The 22855-nt window shown below is 46.5% G+C and overlaps 1 protein-coding gene across 1 annotated transcript; it reads left to right on the top strand.

Moving 5' to 3' along the window:
- The first annotated feature begins 7952 nt into the window (after positions 1-7952).
- Positions 7953-14192, top strand: FOXI3 (forkhead box I3). Its single transcript, XM_008008477.3, has 2 exons — positions 7953-8753; positions 11835-14192. The coding sequence occupies exons 1-2, from the start codon at positions 8033-8035 to the stop codon at positions 12455-12457; spliced, it is 1344 nt and encodes a 447-aa protein (XP_008006668.2). The 5' UTR covers positions 7953-8032; the 3' UTR covers positions 12458-14192.
- The last annotated feature ends 8663 nt before the right edge of the window (positions 14193-22855 follow it).

The following is a 22855-nucleotide window of genomic DNA, read 5'->3' as shown; positions in this document are numbered from 1 at the left end:
CCTCAATGCTGCCAGTGGGACAGAGATTAAAGTGTTATAGCACGACTGGGTCACTGAGGTAGAAAACCCTTAATTCTCTGGCTTAGATAACTAGATCAACAAGAGACCCTCCATAGAGATCAGGAACAAAGGAGGAGAAGCAGGTTTTCAGAGAATTCTGCAGATGGCCAGGCAAGGTGGCTCACTTCTATAATCCCAGCACTTTGGGAGCCCAAGGAAGGAGGCTCAATATATTGAGGCCAGGAGTTTGAGACCAGTCTGGGCAACATAGTGAGACTCCAGCTCTACAAAAAATAAAAATTAAAAATTGGCCAGGCATGGTGGTATGTGCCTGTAGTCCTAGCTACTTGGGAGGCTTAGGTGGGAGGATGGCTTGAGCCCAGGAGTCTGAGAGTACAGTGAGCTATATCTCACCACTGTACTCCAGCCTGGGCAACAGAGCAAGACTCCATCTCTAAGGAAAAAAAAACAACAACAGTAATTAAAATGTTTAAAAGAGAGGAAGGAATGGAAATCCATCTATATAACAGTTTGCTAGGGCTGCCATAACAAAGTATCATATAGACTGGATGGCTTAAAGAACAGAAATGTGGCCAGGCGCGGTGGCTCATGCCTGTAATACCAGCACTTTGGGAGGCCAAGGTGGGAGGATCACCAGAGGTCAAGAGGTCAGGAGTTCAGGGCCAGCCTGGCCAACATGGCAAAATCCCGTCTCTATTGAAAATACAAAAATTAGCTGGGTGTTGTGGCGGATGCCTGTAATCCCTGCTACTTGGGAGGCTGAGGCAGGAGAACTGCTTGAAAACCCGGGAGGCAGAGGTTGCAGTGAGCCGAGATCACGCCATTGCACTCCAGCCTGGGTGACAGAGCCAGACTCTATCTCAAAAAAAACAAAAACAAAACCAAAAAAACAACAACAAAAAAACCAGAAATGCATTTCCTCATAGTTCTTGGGGCTAGAAGTCCAAGATCGAGGTGTTGGCAGATTGATTTTCCCTGAGGGCCTCTCCCTTGGCTTGCAGAGGGTTGTCTTCCTGTATCTCCACATGTTCTTCACCCTGCACATGTCTGCTTGCAAAACATTTTTTATACTGTTTTTAAAAATACCGTTTAATGCTTTCTAATTTATTCAAGCAACAAACAACAGTTGAAGAGGCATTCAAGTCAAGCAGTGGACTGAGCCTGGGGAAAATTATGGGGGAGGCAGTTCGAGCTATGTTCTAATAGCATGTGTTCCCCAGACGGACTGCCTAGGTTTGAACCTCAGCTGCATACTTATAAGTTGGGGGACCCCAGTGAAGTTACCTAATCTCTTTGTGTCTGTTGCTTTTTCTGTAAAACATGGAATAACAGTTCTTATCCCATAGGATTGCCATGAGAATTAAATGGGACAATGCATGTGGGGTGCCGAGCACAGTGCCAGCTTTTTAGTACATGTGTCCTGTTAGCTCTAAAAATATCTGAGCAAAAAGAAGCAGTCCCCATTCTCGGAGAACATCTGGGATAGCGGGTGGCTAACTGCAGAAGTGTTGGTTATTGAAAATGGGGGGCCAGTGAAATCGATGAGTCATCGGGAGAATGCGGGGCCACCCCATCATGATGGAGGGCTTGGGGGAGACTGGAAGAGTGTGGCCAGAGAGTGAAGTCTAATGAAGAAGAAGGAGGGAGAGAAGGCAGAACAGCTAAAAGACTTGAAGGAGTTTTTGGTAAGAGAGAGGAGAAAGAATGTTCAGGCAGGGGCAATAGTGAGCAAAGATGATACCAATCTGCCTTCTGGCCCTGAGGTGGGAGGAGTGGAGAGAAATGCGGCCTTCTGTGCTGTGGAGATGGCTGCAGGGGAGGACACCACGGGAGGATTCTGGGGGAACCATGATTCAGTCTGGGCAGGGAAGCGTTGCCAGAAAAGATCTCAGATCTTGGAGGAAAGCTGAAGACTCATTGGGAGGCTGGGGCAAAAGTAGAAGGAACAGTGTGAGAAGTTAGCTGAGGAAGCTCAAGAATGGGGTTAACCAGCTGGAGTCAGGGGCCAGGAAGCATTCCAGAGACAGGGGAGGAGCGAGACTCACAAGGGGAAGGGGCTTCAGGTTCAAGCAGAGGAAGGGCAAATGAACAACCTTTGCTCAGGCACAGGAATTGCTGGAGCATCAACATTTTGGCTGATCATTTTTTCTCTTATTTTTCTGGACTAAGTATGTGGAACTTCTGTGGGATCTTCAGATGCTTAGGCTTCTAGAATGCTCAGGATTCATCCTTTTTGCTAGTCTTCATACGCCTAACGTTTGCAGTGGGAAGAGGGCCATGGGTCTCTGGTGTCGGCTGGTATATGGTTGGGTGGTTCCTGGGCCATAGCCCTGCTTCTGCATGCCCTGGGTTTCATTTTTGTTCACTCTGTATTTGTAGCTCACTCCAGTCTTCCCCAACTCCCAGGTGGATGAGTGGGGTGACAGGCAGGGGTAGTTTGGTTAATGTCAACATAAAGAGCTTGGAAGGGAAAGGGATTCGTGGAACAGAAAATAAATGTCACCTTAGTGGAAAGCTTGCTTTCATGGGGGGAAAGGGCTGCCTCAGTTTCCCACCAACACTAGGCTCAGTAAGTAAAATGTAAGTATTTGTTAAAAGAGCAAATGAATAGTCCTTCTGAGTTCTGTTTCAGTCTGTAAGTCACAGCCTTTGAGGTATCAAAGGAATGGGAGAGAGGTTGTTCAGTTTGCCCCTCTCTAATGACACTACCAACTTTAAAATGAGAACCAAGTGGTCAGAAGTTGGAAAAAAATAGGCTGGGTGCGGTGGCTCACACCTGTAGTCCCAACACTTTGGGAGGCCGAGGCAGGTGGATCATGAGGTCAGGAGTTCAAGACAAGCCTGACCAACATAGTGACACCCAGTCTTTACTAAAAATACAAAAAATTAGCCGGGCATGGTGGAATCCTAGTTACTCAAGAGGCTGAGGCAGGAGAATGGCTTGAGCCCGGGAAGGCAGAGATTGTGGTGACCTGACATTGTTCCATTGCACTCCAGCTTGGGCAACAAAAGCAAAACCTAGTTTCAAAAGAAAAAAAAGAAGTTGGAAAAAAATGACACGAAGCCAGGTACAGAGGCTTACACCTATCTATAATCCCAGCACTTTGGGAGGCTGAGGCAAGCAGATCACCTGAGGTCAGGAGTTAGAGACCAGCCTGGCCAACATGGTGTAGCCCTATCTCTACTAATAATACAAAAATTAGCTGGGCATGGTGGTGGGCGCCTGTAATTCCAGCTACTTGGGAGGCTGAGGCAGGAGAATCGCTTGAACCTGGGAGGCGGAAGTTGCAGTGAGTCAAGATTGTGCCACTGTACTCCAGCTTGAGTGATGGGTTGAGACTCTGTCTCAAAAAAAAAAAAAAAAAAAAGACACCAAATAAGGAATCAGGTAGTGGATCCAGCTTCAGTTATCTCAACATCTTTCCTTAAATAAAGCATCCTTTCCTCATCAAAACAACAAATGCACTAATTAACTTTACGTATTTTGGTCTCTTACTCTAAAAGCTGTATTCTCCTATCACAATTCAAGTTTTCTTGCATTATTTTCTCACCTCCTTTTTCATCTCTACTTGTACCAAAGTTTGCTTGTTTTTCATCTTATCCTAACGTCTTGTTTCATAAAGGCCAAACTTTCTTACATTATACTGAAAACAAAAGCAGACATTTTCTAAAATCTTCCCACCACTCTAGTAAATTATTTTCAGAGTGGGGCATTTTCTCCAAAATTGGATAATGCTTCTACTCTTTTTTGCTACAGTAATTTTTCCCAGGTCCCATTTTGGGATTTGTTTTGTGGGTGTGTACTTTTACACTTCCTTGAATAGGCTCATTTCTGTTCCAACGAGGCATTTGTAAGTAGCCACTTATTAATTCAACAGATATTGATATTTCAAAAATTGATATTCGCTTATTCTAAAGTGTGCAAGGTGTTTTTAAAGAGTAAATCATAAGACCGGGTGCAATGGCTCATGCCTGTAATCCCAGCACTTTGGGAGGCCCAGGCAGGCGGATCGCTTGAGGTCCAGAGTTTGAGACCTGCCCGGGCAATGTGGTAAAATCCCGTCTCTACTAAAAACAATACAAAAAATTAGCCGGGTATGGTGGCCGGCGCCTGTAATCCCAGCTACTCGCGAGGCTGAAGCAAGAGAATCACTTGAACCGGAGAGGCGGAGCTTGCAGTGAGCCGAGCTGCACTCCAGGCCTGGGCGACAGAGACTCCGTCTCAAAAAATATATAATAATAATAATAATAATTACAAAGATTCATCTTCAAAGAGCCTCTGATTTACACACTTGAAGCTGTCGGAGAGGTGTACTAACTAGTGCAAAGTAGAAAGCTAGATAGGAGACACAGGTAGATTGCTATTTATGTGTGTGGTTTTTTTTTTTTTTTTCCCACTGATATGAGTAAATCACGGTGCTGAGACGGGAAGGACGGATTCTGCACCCAGCATGATGGCAGCCATTCAAAGTTAAGAGCACTGAGGCTATTCTCAATTTATATTACTATTTTCTTCCTTTGGAAATATGTAAAAATGTTAACAAACACTAATGTGCCAATATTTCTAGGATGCTGGAAATTAATGAGTGTAATACATTTTACATTCCATTACAGTATTTATTAAAAATGACTACATCCCATTATAATTCACTATTGCCGCTCTGCCATTTCAAAGAAGCAACAAGAATGTTACCAAACAGCAGTGGAAAATAAATGAGATGTTTTCTTTGGGTTGAATAATTTCCCAAAATGTTTTATTTTCCAGTGATGAAAACATGCAACTGTCTACTATTCTTTTTTTTTTTTTTTTTTTCGCGACGGAGTCTCGCTCCGTCGCCCAGGCTGGAGTGCAATGGCGCGACCTCGGCTCACTGCAACCTCAGCCTTCCAGGTTCAAGTGATTCTCCTGCCTCAGCCTCCTCAGTAGCTAGAATTACTGACGCCCACCACCATACCCGGCTAATTTTTGTATTTTAGTAGAGATAGGTTTCACCATGTTGACCAGGCTGGTCTCTAACTCCTGACCTCAAGTGATCCGTCCGCCTCAGCCTCCCAAAGTGCTGGTATCACAGCCGTGAGCCCCCGCGCCCGGTCTGCAACTGCCTACCCTTTTTTTTTTTTTTTTTTTTTTTTTTTTTCCTGAGACGGAGTCTCACTCTGTTGCCCAGGCTGGATTGCAATGGCGCGATCTCGGCTCACTGCAACCTCTGCCTCTCGGGTTCAAGCAATTCTCCTGTCTCAGCCTCCCGAGTAGCTGGGACTACAGGTGCCTGCCACCAAGCCCAGCTAATTTTTCTATTTTTAGTAGAGACGGGGTTGCACCTTATTGGTAAGGCTATTCTTATTTTACATTGGCATAGGTGTCTTAATCAATTGCCTTGATTATATTGTAAAAGGCAATTTAACAAAACATTATTACAGAGAACTTACATTTTAAACACAATTTTTTATCTATTTAAGTTCATCAAATGCTTTTTTTGTTTAATTAAAAAAACAGAGACCAAAAACTTTATTTTGATTTTGACATTCAATAATTTAGGCCATGAACAATAAAAATTATATCTAATTAATACGTAACTGAAAATAGATATGAAAATGTAACTTCCAAACCCCTAGAGGGGGCGTCCACCCCACAGATCCCTAGAGATGTATGCTGTAACAGAAGTGAAGAGTCGCTAGGTGGCTCTATCATTTTTAAATAAAACTAAGGTACACACACACACACACACACACACACACACACACACACACTAACCTACAGTTAAGAAACAAAATAACCCACGCGGGTAGAACCTTTAATCAAAACAAGAAAGAATAATGTGACATCGTGGTCTCTCATTCAGAATAATTTGGAGCTACTGGGCTAAGAATTTGACACTAAAGAAAAACTGCAAAGTGTGTATGGGCAAGCAATCTGCTAAAAGAGAAATTATTATATTTTTAAGGACATAAATTACTACAGTGAGATGGTTTCAAATTTTTCGTAATTTATTGCCATCTAGGTTCCCAGCTTTTCTTTTGGAATTACTCTTTTTAGTTTAGAACTTTACATTTAAGAATAAATATTAAAGTTCGGTATCATAACTTATTTTAAAACGTTTTCCAAGCCAGGCACGGTGGCTCACGCCTGTAATCTCAGCACTTTGGGAAACCGAAGCGGGTGGATCATCGGAGGTCAGGAGTTTGAGACCAGCCTGGCCAACATGGTGAAACCCTGTCTCTGCTAAAAATACAAAAATTAGGTTGGCGTGGTGGCAGGCGCCTGTAATCCCAGCTACTCTGGAGGCTGAGGCAGGAGAATCATTTGAACCCCGTAGGCGGAAGTTGTGGTGAGCCGGAGATCACGCCATTGCATCCTGGACAACAGAGCAAGACTTCCTCTCAAAACAACAACAACAAAAAAAAGTTTTTCAATTTCCAATTTCCTTTCATAGTTGTCATCCTTATTTTTTAAAAAAAAAATCATTTCATTTTAGGCCATTTAGGAAGAAAAAAACAAACAACACTGGGCTTATCTAAATTATGAAAACATTTTAGATCCTTAAACCAAAATACAATTAAGATAAACACTATTCTTTTCTACAGCATTTGCCTGAAGATTGAATAGAAACAGTGCTTTAAAGGGTTGACAATAATTTCTTTCTGGTGCCAGAAAAGGCGACTAAATAGTGACATGTGAAGTGTGATTTGCATTTTAGGTATCCAAATTTGCTGATTAAATATTTTTGGATTTCATTTTTAAGAGGTGAGACACCAGAAGAAAAAAAATTCCTCCAAAATACATAACTAGTTTCATCATGAAAATAAATGCCTTGGAGAAGGGAAGTTTCCGAATCATTAAATATTCTGAACTGCCAGTCGGCAATTGGCAAATAGAAAAAAACGTTTTCCCTTTCCCTCTCGTTTAAATGAAAACCTCGGACCTGTCATGTATTAAGAACACATTTAGGAATACTTTTAATAGTAAAAGAAACAATTTTCTTATTGTTGTTTTGAGCCAATCGAGGATGATTACGTGGAACGGGAGGTCGCCACAGTATTTTACAAGTTTTATTTGTTTTCCCAGGAAGGGAGATACATTAAAAAAAAATAGCAAAAGTAGAGGGCAAGTCATAGATTTCCCCGTTAGATGAGACTGTTTTTATAAATGAGCGCTTCTTGCACAGTTTATGCTACTTAAAACTTGGAAACTTTCGGGTTTAAAATGCTAATTCCGAAGCTACTCATTTAAATGTCTTTGAAAACATTCACCTTTATGTTTTTGAAGATAACACATCACAACGAGAGCCCGTACAAACCGCACCGAAAACGAACAAATGCTTCCCGAATGTGAGCGAACCTACAGTTTGGTTAGAAAAACTCAACACTGATTTCCGTTCCTCCGATCACAGAATCTCCGAGAAGGGGACACGCCAAAGGGGCCCGTTAATAATCTCTACCGTACACCCCAAAGCACTGTAAATCACATCGACTATTTTCGACTGGAAGCCGATCGGTTGAGACTGGACGTGAAGACTGCAACTCGATGACAAAAGGTTAGGAGGAAAGAGGTAGAAAAGGCAAAGGGCGACTAGACAGGTGGCCCGAGCGGCCACCCCAAGTTAACTTTTTAGAAATCATTAGTACTGTTCGGGTTGTCTTCTCTTTAATATTCCTGGCTTTGCTTATTATGGTGTTAAGAAACGTGGTCTAGGAACGGGGTGCTGCTTTTCGCCCGAAACCTGGAGGCGCCGGCCTCCCCGAGGCTCCCGGGCCCGGGCAGAGGGGTGGTAGGGGCGGGGCGGGCGGGCTTCGGGTTCGGGCGCGCGGACAGGTGGGGCGTGGCGGGGGCGTGGAGAGCCCAGGCCCGCGGCCACCGCCCCGCTCCGGGCCAGCCCAGGAGGAGCCGCGCCGGGCTCGGTTATAAGAGGCCAGCTCGCAGGCGCTCCGCGAGCACCCGCCCGACCTCGGCCCGGAGCACCGGGCGCCCAGCGCGGGTGGAGGCGGAGCCGCAGGTTTGGCCCCCAAAGGGATGCTCTCGCCCGAGCGGCGAGACCAGCCCCGCTCGCCCCTCGCCGCGGCCGCGCCGCAGCCGCCCACGGCAGCCGACATGGCCCTCTACTGCGGCGACAACTTCGGAGTGTATTCGCAGCCCGGCCTGCCCCCGCCCGCCGCCACCGCCGCCGCCCCGGGCGCCCCCCCGGCCGCCAGGGCGCCTTACGGGCTGGCCGACTACGCCGCGCCGCCGGCCGCCGCCGCCAACCCCTACCTGTGGCTCAACGGGCCCGGCGTGGGAGGTCCGCCCTCCGCCGCCGCCGCAGCCGCCGCCGCGTACCTGGGCGCCCCGCCGCCGCCGCCGCCGCCCCCTGGGGCCGCGGCCGGGCCCTTCCTGCAGCCTCCACCCGCCGCCGGCACCTTCGGCTGCGCTCAGCGGCCCTTCGCTCAGCCCGCGCCCGCCGCGCCCGCCTCGCCCGCCGCGCCCGCGGGGCCCGGGGAACTGGGCTGGCTGTCCATGGCCAGCCGCGAGGACCTGATGAAGATGGTGCGGCCGCCCTACTCGTATTCGGCGCTTATCGCCATGGCCATTCAGAGCGCGCCCGAGCGCAAGCTCACGCTCAGCCACATTTACCAGTTCGTCGCCGACAGCTTCCCCTTCTACCAGCGCAGCAAGGCCGGCTGGCAGAACTCCATCCGCCACAACCTGTCGCTCAACGACTGCTTCAAGAAGGTGCCCCGCGACGAGGACGACCCAGGTGAGGGCCGCCGGCAGGTGCTTCCCAGCCGGGGAGGGCGGACGCGGGGCGCGAGGGCCGGCGCCAGGGTCGGTGTGCGGCTGGAAGATCTGCCAGGAGTCTTCTTGTCCAGGCTGCGGGTGGGAGCGGGTGGAGGAATAAACCACCCAACCGGAGGACAAAGGGAAGGAGCAGGGGATCTTCGGGAGGAAGACTCAGTGAGAAAGGAGCTTAACCTTTACATCCACTCGCAGAGGCGGGCCAATTAGAGAAACGAAAAAAATCTGTATCCCAGAACAGGCGGCTACCCCTGGGTGGTGTTCATCAGGCCTTTTGAAGGGAGGGTCTACTTACAAGTAAGCTCTCAAATAAGGGATTGTTATAAAGGGATCCACGTGAGCTGGGATTTCCATCACGTTTCGCAGAAGACGCGGTGGGAGAACTGGGGGCCAGCCCGGCTGTCCCTAGGTGCACTTCCTCCTCATCGGGTTCCAAAGAGGCTCACTGTGTCCTGAATAGAGCAAGTACGGTGCCTACCCCTAGAGATAGTGGCACGGGCATCATGAGACGGGGGTCTGGAATGGGAGAACTTTAGCAGGGAGGTCCTGCAAATTGCAGTTTGGGTACCTTCACCAGTTAGAAATTTAGAAATGAATATCCCAAATTTGCTGCGGTTTTGGTCTAAGCCCAGTTGCTCCTGGAGTGAGGAGGTCTGTCTTACAGTGGAGTGAGTGTTACCTGCTCTGAGCGGTGGAGGTGGAGAAATGATTAACAAGAAGAGAGAAACGGAATCCTACTCGAGGTTTTCAGAAGGAGCCCAGAACAAGGAAAGGGAAGGGGGTTGTGATAGGAAAAAGAGAAGAGAGGTGAAACCATTTTAGTTGCACATTACAGAGATCCAGGATTTTGTGTAAATTATGTGAATATTCTGGAGCTCAGAATGAGCTCATCCCTGAAGTCACTGTGGAGCACCACTCTCCAATGGAAATACAAAGCAAACTAAATAATCCAAAATATTGTTTCAACATATGACAAATATGAAAATTACTAATGAGATTCTTTGTTATTTTCTCGGTACTAAGTCTTCAAAATCCCATGTGTATTTTACACTACATCTTAATTTGGACTAGCCATACTTCAGGTGCCCAGTAATCGTGTGTGGCTAGTGGCTACTGTATTGGGCAGGGTATGCAGTCCTAGAAGATGCATCCTTTTGATTTGGCTTTTGTACCACCCAAGATTATCATGTAAATTGTCATGTAAACTCTTCTGGACTTTATCCTAAAAGTTCAAGGGTCTATGGCTAGTTTTTTTTTTGTCAAAGTTGGTACCATTGTGGCACAATATACATATCCAGATAGGTGGAGATATTATTGAAATTGTAGTTATGTATATATATTTTTTCCTGTAACTATTTGCAGAACATGGTTCAGTGGAGGCAGCCTAGCCCAGTGGTTAGTTAAGAATGCTGAGGGTTTTTTTTTTTTTTTTTTGAGCCAGTTTCATTCCTGTCATCCAGGCTAGAGTGCAGTGGCACGATCTCACTGCAACCTTTGCCTCACCAGCTCAAACAATTTTGCTGCCTTAGCCTCCCAAGTAGCTGGGACTATGGGCGCATGCCACAGTGCCCGGCTAATTTGTATTTTATGTAGAGATGGGCTTTCCCTGTGTTATCTAGGCTGGTCTCGAACTCCTGAGCTCAAGTGACCCACCCGTTTCGGCCTCCCAGACTGCTAGGATTATAGGCGTGAGCCGCTGTGCCCAGCAAGAATGTTGAGTCTTTTAGCCATTCATAGTGATATACGCCTGTTGTACCAGCTACTCTGGGAGGCTGAGGTGGGAGGATGGCTTGAGGCCAGGAGGTCAAGACTGCAGTGAACCAAGGTTATGCCACTGTACTCCAGCCTGGGTGACAGAGGGAGACCCTATCTCAGAGAATATAAGTAAATATATATATATATATATATATATATATATATATATTTTAATGCTGAGTCTGGAGCCAGCCTGTTTACATCCTGACTATGACTAACTAGGAATATGACAAGTTACTTACCAGTCTGCACCCCAGTTCTCCTATCTGAAAAGTGGACGCAGTAATATTGCCTATCGCTGTAAAGCTGTAAGGAATAGCTGAGGTTATCCGTGTGAAGCACTTACCACAAGATAAGCATTCTACAGCACTCTCAAACGTTGAATTCTTTTTACTAGAAGTGAAAAAAGCTTTTGGGATGTAAAATCCTCCAAGATGATAGATCTTTTCTACCTCACTTGTGGTAAATAGAACAAAACTAGCATTACATGCAGAAAAATGAGGCCCTGGTGTCTGAAATGTATTTACCCAATGGGTGAAACATTTGCAGGATTTGTAGGGGCAGGTCCTGCCCAAAATGAGGAGGGGATGTAGTTTCCAGGAGCTTCCTCATACTCAAAATTTATGCCATCCAATGCATAGTTAAAACAATTGCTCAGTAATAATTTTTTTTGTCATTTTGAGATTGCCTTTCTCCAGTGGGGCATTTTTTTCAGAGGTGGGGAATGATGCACTTTCAACGAATAATAATTATAAGTGCTGTTTTTGCACTGCTTACTGTGTGCCAGCTACTATGCTGATATAGTTAATCCTCACAGTCAATCCACTAAATTAGTACTATCTTTATCTCTATTTTATAAATAAAGAAATGGAGGCTCAATTTTTTTTTTTTTTTGTAGACATCTCACTACGTTGGCCCAGTCTAAGGCTCAACTTTAAGTAGTATCAGGATTCCATGACTTTGCACGGTCATACAATTTGGATCTAGAATTAGTGAAGGTGTTACATGATTTAATTATAAGTGTCTCAGAAATGAAATTAGGTCTTCAGATTTAAGAAGCAGACACTACCAGGAGGAGGTAGAGGTGGCCAGAACATCTTTGTTCTGGATTTCTCTCTGAAGCGAAGAGTAACATTTTCCCCAAAAGAGGATTGGTTTGAATATTAGAGTGAATTGAGCATCTTTGTCAGCATCTAATGAGAGTCTGCTCTCCTCCTCCCAGAAATGAAGCTGAGTAAACAAGCATAAAACAGGTCCTTCTCTCACTTGGTTTTTCTCATCTTCTCAGGAAAGGGTAATTACTGGACTCTGGATCCGAACTGCGAGAAAATGTTTGACAACGGGAACTTCCGTCGGAAGCGAAAGCGCCGCTCTGAGGCCAGCAATGGCTCCACAGTGGCTGCCGGGACATCAAAGTCCGAAGAAGGGCTCTCCTCAGGATTGGGGTCTGGAGTGGGTGGGAAGCCAGAAGAAGAGAGCCCCTCCACTCTGCTGAGGCCTTCCCACTCCCCAGAGCCTCCGGAGGGCACCAAGAGTACTGCCTCGTCTCCTGGAGGACCCATGCTCACCTCCACCCCTTGTCTCAACACTTTCTTCGGCAGCCTCAGCTCCTTGAGTGTCAGCAGCAGTGTGAGTACCCAGCGGGCTCTCCCTGGCAGCCGCCACCTAGGGATCCAGGGGGCCCAGCTGCCCTCCAGCAGCATGTTCTCCCCGACCTCCATCTCAGAGGCCTCAGCAGACACCTTGCAACTGAGCAATAGCACCAGCAATAGCACCGGCCAGAGATCTTCCTATTACAGCCCTTTCCCCGCCAGCACCAGCGGGGGCCAAAGCAGCCCCTTCAGCAGCCCTTTCCACAACTTTAGCATGGTCAACAGCCTCATCTACCCCCGAGAGGGCTCTGAGGTATAGAGCAGGCTCTCAAGACTTGAGTATGCACACCTGAGGCGTGCACACATGCTGATTAGAATGCAGATTCCAAGTCGGTAGGTCTGGGGTAGGACCTGAGTTCTGCGTTTCTGTCAAGTTCCTGGGTGATCTTGTGGTCCTTTGACCACACTTGGAGTAGCAAGGGTGTAGTAGATAACTCTTTCTACAACCCAGCGAGCTTTTTACAGTTTTCTCTGCATGTGGGCCTCTCCAGAGAGAAATCCGTTTCACTCTCTTCTGTGATAGGTAGCCTGTGAGCCCCGTGAGGGCGGGGACCATGTCTATTTTGCTTATCACTGTATGCCAGGATTGCAAGCTCAAGTGTGTACAGACGGCTAAAAAAACATAAGCCAACAAAGTTACTGGGTGAGAAAACTAACATCAGTTGGCAACTGAAGCAGTAGAGGGTAGTTGGGACTGACTAACAGAAGGCTGCTGGGAACAGCTGGTTCTTTCTCTCTCCCATGGCAGCATTCTGATTTTTTTTTTTTTTTTTTTTTTGACAAGAGTCTCGCTCTCTTGCCCAGACTGGAGTGCAGTGGCGCTGAACCTCCGCCTCCCGGGTTCAAGCAGTTCTCCTGCCTCAGTCTCCCGAGTAGCTGGGATTACAAGCGCCCGCTGCCACACCCAGCTAAAATTTTGTGTTTTTAGTAGAGATAGAGTTTCGCCTTGTTGGCCAGGCTGGTCTCAAACTCCTGACCTCAGGTGATCCACCGGCCTCGGCCTCCCAAAGTGCTGGGATTACAGGCGTGAACCACTGCGCCCAGCCAACATTCTGATTTTTATAGAAGAGCCAGATATCTCAATTTTTATAGGAAACCTCCAACTTTGTGTCCTTTGCCTCTAAAGATTTTTTTTTTTTTTCGGTTGTTTATCATACTGTCCTAGGCAACACCACAAATCCTTGAGCTATGCATAGGCAGCACACAAATCACCTCTGTCTGGTACGTGGTATATTCTAACCGCAATAAAATGGCACAGGCAGCCCCGTGTGCCAGGCACTGTTCTAGGCACTTGTCATGTATTCATTCAATCCTCTCAGCAACCTTGGGTGGTGGCTATTATTACTAACCCCCGTTTTCCAAGTAAGGGAAGTGAAACTCCAGGACGTCAGGTCACTTTGTCTATTTTGATCATCACTGTATACCAGGATTGCAAGCTCAAATGTGCACAGGGGGCCACAAAAACAGTTGTGACCACTTTCCAAGGTGAGACTGATAGTAAACTAGAGCCAGGATCAGACCCAGACAGTCTGGTTCCAGAGCTGGTACTTGTAACTTCTGTGTTCTACTTCTACAAAACCGAGAAACCAGCCTCCATAGCCAGTTATAAGTATAAGTACATAAACTAGATGTCATTTGACCAAAGATTCTAGTTGAAAATAAAAGTCATCTGGTGCGTTCCCCCTGGGCAGCACCTCTGAATCCTGCAGTCAGAGTCCAAGATCTGGGGTGACCATTGCCCTATTTTGTAATGGTTAGCCTGGCATCCTCTCCCTTTTAGCTTGTATCCTGGGTATTTCCTTTTCTAACAAAGTATTATTAGAATTGTATTAAAAATAGCTTTTGTGTGTGTGTGTGTGTGGGTTTTTGTTGTTGTTGTTTTGTTTTGTTTTGTTTTTTGAAACGGTCTCCCTCTCTTAACCAGGCTGAAGTGCAGTGGTGAGATTTTGGCTCATTGCAGCCTCAACCTTCACAGGTTCAAACAGTGGTCCTTTCTCAGCTCCCCCAACCCACCCCAGTAGCTGGGCTCACAGGTGTGCAGCTAATTTTTTAAACTTTTGAATTAATATTTTAACTTTTTAATTTGTAAAATTTTAAATTTAAATTTTTTTATTTTAAAATAATTTTTTAATTAAAATTTTTTTGATGGGGGTCTCAAAAAAAAAAAAAAAACGCAGCTCACTGCAGCCTCAATCTCCTGGGTTCAAGCCATCCTCCTACCTCAGCCTCCTGAGTAGCTTGGACTGCAGGTGCATGCCACCACACCTAGCTAGTTTTTTTGTATTTTGTGTAGAGATGGGGTTTCACTATGTTGTCCAGGCTGGTCTTGAACTCCTGGACTCAAGTGACCTGCCCACTTCTGCCTCCCAAAGCACTGGGATTAAAGGTGTGAGCCACCATGTTCAGCCAAAATAAAAACTCTTAAATGGAATTTTAGGCCAGGTGCAATGGTTCACACCTGTAATCCCAACACTTTAGGAGACTGAGATGGGAGGATCACTTGAGTCCAAGAGTTTGAGACCAGCCTGAGCAACACAGCAAGACTGTGTCTACAAAATACTTTTTAAATAATGAAGAAATGGGATTTTATAGTTTTTGATACAATAAACCATTTGTGGTCAGTTTTTAAAAAGATATATTTAATCTTATTTATTTTAGCACTCTGTTACTTCTCAGAGGTATCATTTGAATAATTTTTAAAGTCAACCTTCTAGTGCCCAGTAGAGTGCCTGGTACACTCATCCACTAGTTGCCAAATGACAGAATTTATTCAGGGCCGGCGCAGTGGCTCAAGCCTGTAACCTCAACACTTTGGGAGGCCTAAGCGGGCAGAGTGCTTTAGCCCAGGAGTTTGAGACCATCCTGGGCAACATGGTGAAACCCCATCTCTACAAAAAATAACAAAAATTAGCTAGGTGTGGTGGCATGCACCTGTAGTCCCAGCTACTTGGGGGGCTGAGGTGGGAGGATCACTTGAACCTGGGAGGTCAAGGCTGCAGTGAGCTGAGATCATGCTACTGTATGACAGCCTGGACAGCCTGGGTGACAAAGTGAGACTCTGTCTCAAAAAAAAAAAAAACAGATTTTTTATTCAAAAAGTGTTCATTAAAATGCAGAGAGTTGTCAAATTTATGGGAACAGTGTTCCACAAAAGTGAATTTATCGTCCTGTGAGTTGCCTTTGTACCATGTTTTTGGATGTGAGCGTGGCTAGTTTGGAGTTTTAACTTTTTTAGAAACAGGAACAGAAGCACATTGTAAAAATTTAAAATTCCTTGTGTATTTTTTCACCCCGAGACTCTCACAGCATTACGTTAAAAATGTTTTATTTTGAAATATACATACAGAAAATTATTTTTTTAAACAGCTTATTGAGGTACAAATGACATCACCATTACTTAAACATTATGCAGAAAGACAACCAAAGACTACCTACTCCCATAGTATGTGTTCAAAAAAACGGTTTCTATGGATATTTTTGTATATGAAAATATCATGGACTTATATAAATATTGTTTCTAGCACAACTCTATATTTGTAAATTAATTTATAATGTAAACTGCGGCAGCAAAGAAAAGTTTTTCCTGAGAAAGTTCACTGCATGCTGAGAAGAAGAATCACATGAAATAAACTTAAAGTGGGATCACTTCTGGCTTCCTGGGCATTACTGCTTTCCTGTCTTCAGCTTCTTTGTCCATAAGAACTAGAGATGTGAGCAGCGTGGCAACAAACCACTGTGGGAAGAGCAAACAATTGGTTTTCTCATTCCACCTACCCACATCTGAAAAGGCTGAAATGAGACAATTACTCTTCAGGAGGATCTTTATAGGCTTATGAGCATTTTGGGTTTTTTGTTGTTGTTGCTGTTGTTGTTGCTGTTGTTGTTGTTTGAGTCTCACTCTGTTGCCCAGGCTGGAGTGCAGGGGTGCAATCTTGGCTCACTGCATCACTGCAACCTCCGCCTTGTGGGTTCGAGCAATTCTCCCTGGCATCCTGAGTATCTGGGACTACAGGCACATGCCGTCACGCCTGGCTAATTTTTGTATTTTTAGTAGAGATGGGTTTTGCCATGTTGGGCAGGGTGGTCTCGAACTCCTGACTGCCTGCCAGTGATTCACACGCCTCGGCCTCCCAAAGTGCTGAGATTACAGGCGTGAGCCACCGCACCCGGCCGGTTTATTTCTAATAGATTAATGGTTCTGTTATTTAAATTAAATTGAATTTCAGTGCAGCAAACAGTCTCTACTACAGAAAGAAACGGTGCTTTGAGGCCTCATGCCTCAAGGAGAGCTCTGCATCCTGGAGTGTGGTCCTTAGGAGGACTGCATGCAGCCCATCATTTCCAAGGAAATAGCTGGAAACTTGCCTCTAACTAGACCAGGGTTTCTCAGTCATCAGCGGTACTGATATTTGGGGCTGGATAATTCTCTATTGTAGAGGTTGTTCTGTGTATAACAGGACATTTAGCAGCACATTTATAAGTTTGAGTAGCTGCCTTCCAGCCTTTAGGCCCTAGTGAACCATTCAGAGTAAGATGGCAAAGGAGAAGGTGAGGAATTAATAAGCAGGTTTCAGATTTCTTTCTGGACACTTTTAGATTCTTCATCCCATTCTTGAACTCACTGGAAAAACAGCAGCCTGGGAGACCAGAGGCTTCAGAGCTGTGAGCTTTTGTACCCCTCCCCCCTCCACCACCACCCTCTCCAGCCCCTGAGGGCACTCACAAGTCCCAAGTCCCTCCCAGGACAAAAAGGGCCAAACTTTGCTCGGAACCTCAGAGCAAAGTCCCAAGCTGCTTCTCTTCCCTCCAGAGACTTTCCAGACTTGGAAAGATTCTAAATCCTCAGGGTCTAACGGGTTTTTATTTTCTTGAGCTGCTCTAGTAGTTAAACCTTGAGGTTGTTCATGAACCCTCCCCTCCTTCCCTTGTTTTCCTGAGACTGGAGACTTGCTGGCTTCAGGGCTAGAGACCTGGCGGTCTTGCCTTTGTCATGGAAAGCTGTCAGCTGGGGTGTGTGCCGGGTGCTGGCTCCGCTGAAAAAAGAAGGAATTTCTTGTGAGATTTTAAAACAAAAAAAGGCCACAGAAGACCAGATACCTACTGAATTCCTCCCTACTTTTTAATTCATGATGTCAGGAGATCATCACCAAAACTCTGGGAGGCATGAATAGCAGTCATCATTTTTAAAAAGACAACATTACAATCATAACTCACCTATCAGGTGCCAGGCACTACCCTACACATACTAAATAGAAACTAGCTGTACTAACATCCCAACAACTCTATGAAATGGATACTGTTATTATCCATCTCATCAACAGAATACTAAGGTCTGGGGAGTTTGTATAACTGGGCCGTGGTCACAGATCTAAGTGGTTGCTGCCGGTAAGTGGTGTAACAGGGATTCAAAATTAGGCTGTGTGAGGTCAGAGTCCTGACCTTAACCTACAATAGTGCCTCTCTGTTTCAAAGTGGGAAAGGGAAAGGTACAGAGAGGTTAAGTGACTTGCCAAAAGCCATACAGTTTGTTGGTTCCAGACTTGGGCCTGGAACCCAGGCTCTTCCCCCCTGCCCCCCATTCAGTAATGTTTCCTTCCAGGCATTTTTTCTGTGTGCTTCCTGAGGTTGGATTTTGGGTCAGGGGCTCCTTTTTGTGAAGACGGGAAGGGAAGTTGCTGTTTCTTGGCATGTCCTCCTCCTCAGGATCAGCTAGCAGCCAGGTCAGTGGCTCAGGTCTCATGCTTTGAAGCTACCCAGGAAAGCCAGATGATAGGGATGCTGGTAGGGAGCCTGAGCCTCACAGGAAATGTATCCACTGACTCAGCAAATCTCCTTTGGGCACCATGCATCGGCCCGGGCTTTGAGGATACTAAGATGACTAAGACCCATTCTCTGACTTAAGTTGCTCACTACCCAGGAAAACATACAGACCCATAGCAAGCATGATGAAGGGCAGTAACAGATGTGCCCAGGCCAGAGAGGATCCCTGGGGCTGCTCTGAGCTTCCCCACCTAGCTATGGGGCTCTGATGGGGAGACAGAATGGTTTAACCTCCTGGAAGAGAAGAGGACAGCTCCCCAGGCCTGGGCCAAGAGGCTGCAACTTCTGCAGGGACGAGACAGACCAGGATGGTTTCGGGTGTACAAAGCCACGGTGCTTCTGTAGAAGCGACTGGGTCAAGTCATGCGGAACTTGCTTCACGGCCTCAGGCCTTTGCACATGCTTAGAGTCAGTTCCCTCAGCCCTTCCAGCCTCCAGGCACATTCTATTCAAGCTAACCAGTCAGCATCAGCATCAGTATCAGTGTCTACCCTCCTGGCTCTCAGCTTTCAGCTCCAGTCCTGTGTGGAGAGACTGACTTCTTTGCATTGCACTTCAAAGGAGGTTCAAGGCTACCTCCTTTGTTGGAGTGTGTTGGAGTCTCCCCACTCCCCCTACCCCCCTTTACTTCCTTGAAACTCATTCAGTAAATCACAATGCAGGGATCCCTCTGTTCTGTACTGGGATTAGAAAGCAGGGCATTCACAAACATGGTGTCCTCTTTTCCCTCCCATCTCTAAGGATTATGTCAACTGACCCTACTCTACCACCGCTCACCTTCAACTCTGCACACCTGAGCCCACGCACTGTGGCCATAGCCCAGTTAAACAAACTCAGTCCTGGGCCTCAGTCCTACCCTCAGTGAAATGACGATAGCAATATCTACTCCACAGGCTTGATGGGAGGGGTAACATTCATCTGTGTGTTGGCCGACCCGAAACAAGAAGAAGGGCCTCTGTGTCTACTCCACTTGTCTCTTCTCAGAAAGTTTGACATCAGTATTATCCATTTTCCATTTTGTTTGTCCAACAACGCTGGACGGTGAGTATGCTAGCCTTGTATCACAGAAAGGTAAGAACAGAGCAGCAGTCTTGGCAAATAGCCACCAGGATGGAAATCGCATGGGAAAGGGAAGTCCACTCATTCATCAACAACTGCAGTTACCAGGTGAGTCAGTTAATCAATGTCCCAAAAACCTACTAACTCTTATTTTGCTTCCTCTGTTTCTGTCTCACACCCTACATTCAAGCCTGAAACAAGAACTGCTCCATGACGTCTCAGGGATTCAGCCGCCATCACCACCTCTGTTGGCCGGAGGACCATGGCAGCCTCCTCCCTGGGCTCCCAGCCACAACTCTTGGCTCCTTCATGTTCACATTTCGTTCCTTTCTACTATTCCAAGGTCACTCGCCACTTGGAAGCCAGTGTGATATTTATATAGAGAGAGACTATTATACTGTTTTCCTGCTTAAAAGCCTCTTCTGTGGCCCGGCATGAAGCATAGCTTCTGCCCCTCCCGCCTCTGCCTTACACACTCCCAACCACTCACCGTCTGTAGCCCCTCAAATATCCCAAACTTGTCTTTTTAAGGGTCTTTGCTGTTCTTCCTTCTGCCACAAGAGCTCAATGCTGCATGTCTTCTCTGGCTTCAACTCTTTCCTTTTCTTTTCTTTTCTTTTCTTTTCTTTTCTTTTCTTTTCTTTTCTTTTCTTTTCTTTTAATAGAGACAGAGTCTCACTATGTTACCCAGGCTGGTCTTGAACTCCTTGGTTCAAGCAATTCACCCACCTCAGCCTCCCAAAGTGTCGAGATTATAGGCATGAGCCGCCGTGCCTGACCTGGCGTCAACTCTAAGGCCCCTTTTCCAGAGAAGCTGTCCCTGAACATCCTAGGCCCTCCCCACCCCCACCAACTCCCTTCAGGCTGCGTTTTATAGGGTTTTTTTTTTCTGCCTTTAACTAAGCCTTTAATTCAAATACAGATATTATAAATAGGGTGATTTCTGGAGGTGAGGAGCCAGCAGGGCATGAAGGACCCGTGAGGGCCATGATGTGATTCACCCAGCCACACTCAAGGGCGATCCCATCCATGCGTGTCTTAGCCTGTCTCATCTTTTTTTTTTTTTTTTTTTTTTGAGACAGGGTCTGGCTCTGTCACCTAGGCTGGAGTGCAGTGGCGTAATCTTGGCTCACTGCAACCTCTGCCTCCCGGGTTCAAGTGATTCTCTTGCCTCAGCCTCCCAAGTAGCTGGGATTACAGACACCTGCCACCATACCCAGCTAATTTTTGTATTTTTAGTAGAGACAGGGTTTCCCCATGTTGGCCAGTCTGGTCTCAAACTTCCAGCCTCAAGTGGTCTGCCTGCCTCGGCTTCCAAAAATGCTGGGATTACATGCATGAGACACTGTGCCTAGCCATCATCCTAGTTTGTGAAAAAGCCTCTAAGTGAGATCACTGTCGTATTGATCCTAAGAGAGAGGTACTTAGTTCCTCCTCCCCTTTTGGAGAAACTGATGTTCAGGGCATCCATGTTCCCATGACTTTTGTTTAGGATACACCCCACTTGCCAGACTGGCATTCTTGGGTAGAGAAAACCCAAGAAAAAACAGACAGTTATCTTTCTCCTTTAGTTTTATAAGATGGGTAAAATCTCAAGAATTTTTGCTGTGCTTAGCCTGGATTTAGAACTCAGCCATCTCCATTTCCCCACACACGACTTCCCCCTTCCCATTTTCATACCTACCCTGTGTCCTCCTGTACCTGAGAGCCTCCGCCAAACACCTGGAGTCTTTGATCATCAGCCCTTCAGTTGCCCCCCAGCATTTGCTTAGGTAGAAGACTTTCAAGTTCTTCTCTCCCCCTCTACTAGGTTTTGGGAAAGTAAGAAAACATTCACGGCAGCTGTTAAAGTGCACCTTTTCCCACAGACTGGTGGTAAGAGCCAAAAGATTGCCACTGAAGTAAAGCTTTTAAAAACCTTTCCTGCAATGGGATTAACTGCCATGCAGCCAACGAAGCCAGCCACACATCATGGTAAAGTCAGCCATGGGCTCTTCCATAGCCTGCTCAGATTTTGTGCTGATGTTCCGCTAGATCTACCTTTCTTGATTCAGGAACCAGTGAGAACACATGTGTCCTATCATGACAGGGTTTTGCCATTACTGAAGCAGTAGTGGGGATAGAACTTGTGTGGCAGTAATCCTCCTTTTTAATGTCTTACATGCCAGGATTTCCCTAGAGAGGCAGCATCACGATTCATTCTGATGTTTCTGAATTTAGTGTTCCTTCATTTGCTCAGCGATTTTTACTAAATGCTTACTATACCTACTGGGAGACACAGCCAAAAGCAATGCCCCAGTAAGGATGGCACTTATATTTCAGTGAGAGCAAAGAAGCAAAGAGGGACTGGCAGCAGGGTGACAAGTGCCTTGATCAGGGAAGTGTGGGGGGCAGTGGGACTCTCTGGGAAAGCCCCCACACCCTGACCTGAGCAGGGGTTAGCCAGACAAAGGGTGCTAAGGGGAGGGACTAAGTGTGGGTGGAGGAAGCCATGCAGAGAACATGAAGGAACATGGCTCCTGTGGGGAACTGGAAGAAGCTGCCCAGGGAGGCAGGCCAGCCCACAGCAGAGTCTCAGGCGGGGAAGGGAAGTGGAGGCTGGGAGGTGGCTCTATGGCCTGCAAAGCCCATTAAGTAAATAGAATGGGATAGAACAGAATCGAATGGGAATGAGAATCTAATTTTTTTTCAGCCACGTGTGGTGGCTCACATCTGTAATCCCAGCACTCTGGGAGGTCGAAGCGGGTGGATCATGAGGTCAGGAGATCGAGACTATCCTGGCCAACGTGGTAAAACCCCATCTCCACTAAAAATACAAAAATTAGCTGGGTGTGTGGCATATGCCTGTAATCCCAGCTACTCAGGAGGCTGAGGCAGGATAATCGCTTGAACTAGGGAGTAGGAGGTTCCAGTGAGCCAAGATCGCACCACTGCATTCCAGTCTGGCGACAGCAAGACTCTGTCTCAAAAAAAAAAAAAATTTTTTTAAAGGGGAGGTAGGGCTGGCACGTGGTGGCTCACGCCTATAATCCTAGCACTTTGGGAGGCCGAGGTGGGCAGATCACCTGAGGTCAGGCGTTCAAGGCCAGCCTGGCCAATATGGTGAAACCCCATCTCTACCAAAAATACAAAAATTAGCCGGGCATAGTGGCGCATGCCTGTAGTGCCGTCTACTCGGGAGGTTGATGCAGGAGAATTGCTTGAACCCAGGAGGTGGAGGTTGCAGTGAACCGAGATCGCGCCACTGCACTCCAGCCTGGGTGACAGAGGGAGACTCCGTCTCAAAAACAAAAACAAAAACAAATACGAACAAACAAAAAACAGGGGAGAGGTGGTCTCACTATGTTGCTCAGGCTGGTCTTGAACTGCAGCAACCCAGCAGCCTTGGCCTCCCAAAGTGCTGGGATTACAGGCCACCACACCCAACCACCACAACCAGCCATCCAATTTTAAGAATGAAGTTCATTTTAAGCTGAGCACGGTGGCTCATGCCTTTTCCAGCACTTTGGGAAGCCGAGGTGGGTGGATCACTTGAGGTCAGGAGTTCGAGACCAGCCTGGACAACATGGTGAAAACCTGTCTCTACCAAAAGAACAAAAAAATTAGCCAGGCATGGTGGTGCGTGCCTGTAGTCCCAGCTACTCAGGAGGCTGAGGCAGGAGAATCAGTTGAACCCAGGAGGTGGAGGTTGCAGTGAGCTGAGATTGTGCTACTGCAGTCCAGCCTCAGCAACAGAACAAGACTCTTTCTCAGAAAAAGAAAAAAAAGAAAAGAAAAG

Source organism: Chlorocebus sabaeus, chromosome 14, assembly GCF_047675955.1.
Source record: "Chlorocebus sabaeus isolate Y175 chromosome 14, mChlSab1.0.hap1, whole genome shotgun sequence".
NCBI classification, from domain to species: Eukaryota; Metazoa; Chordata; class Mammalia; order Primates; family Cercopithecidae; genus Chlorocebus; species Chlorocebus sabaeus.
Note: the sequence above shows the minus strand (reverse complement) of the source record. Positions and strands in the feature narration are given on the sequence as shown.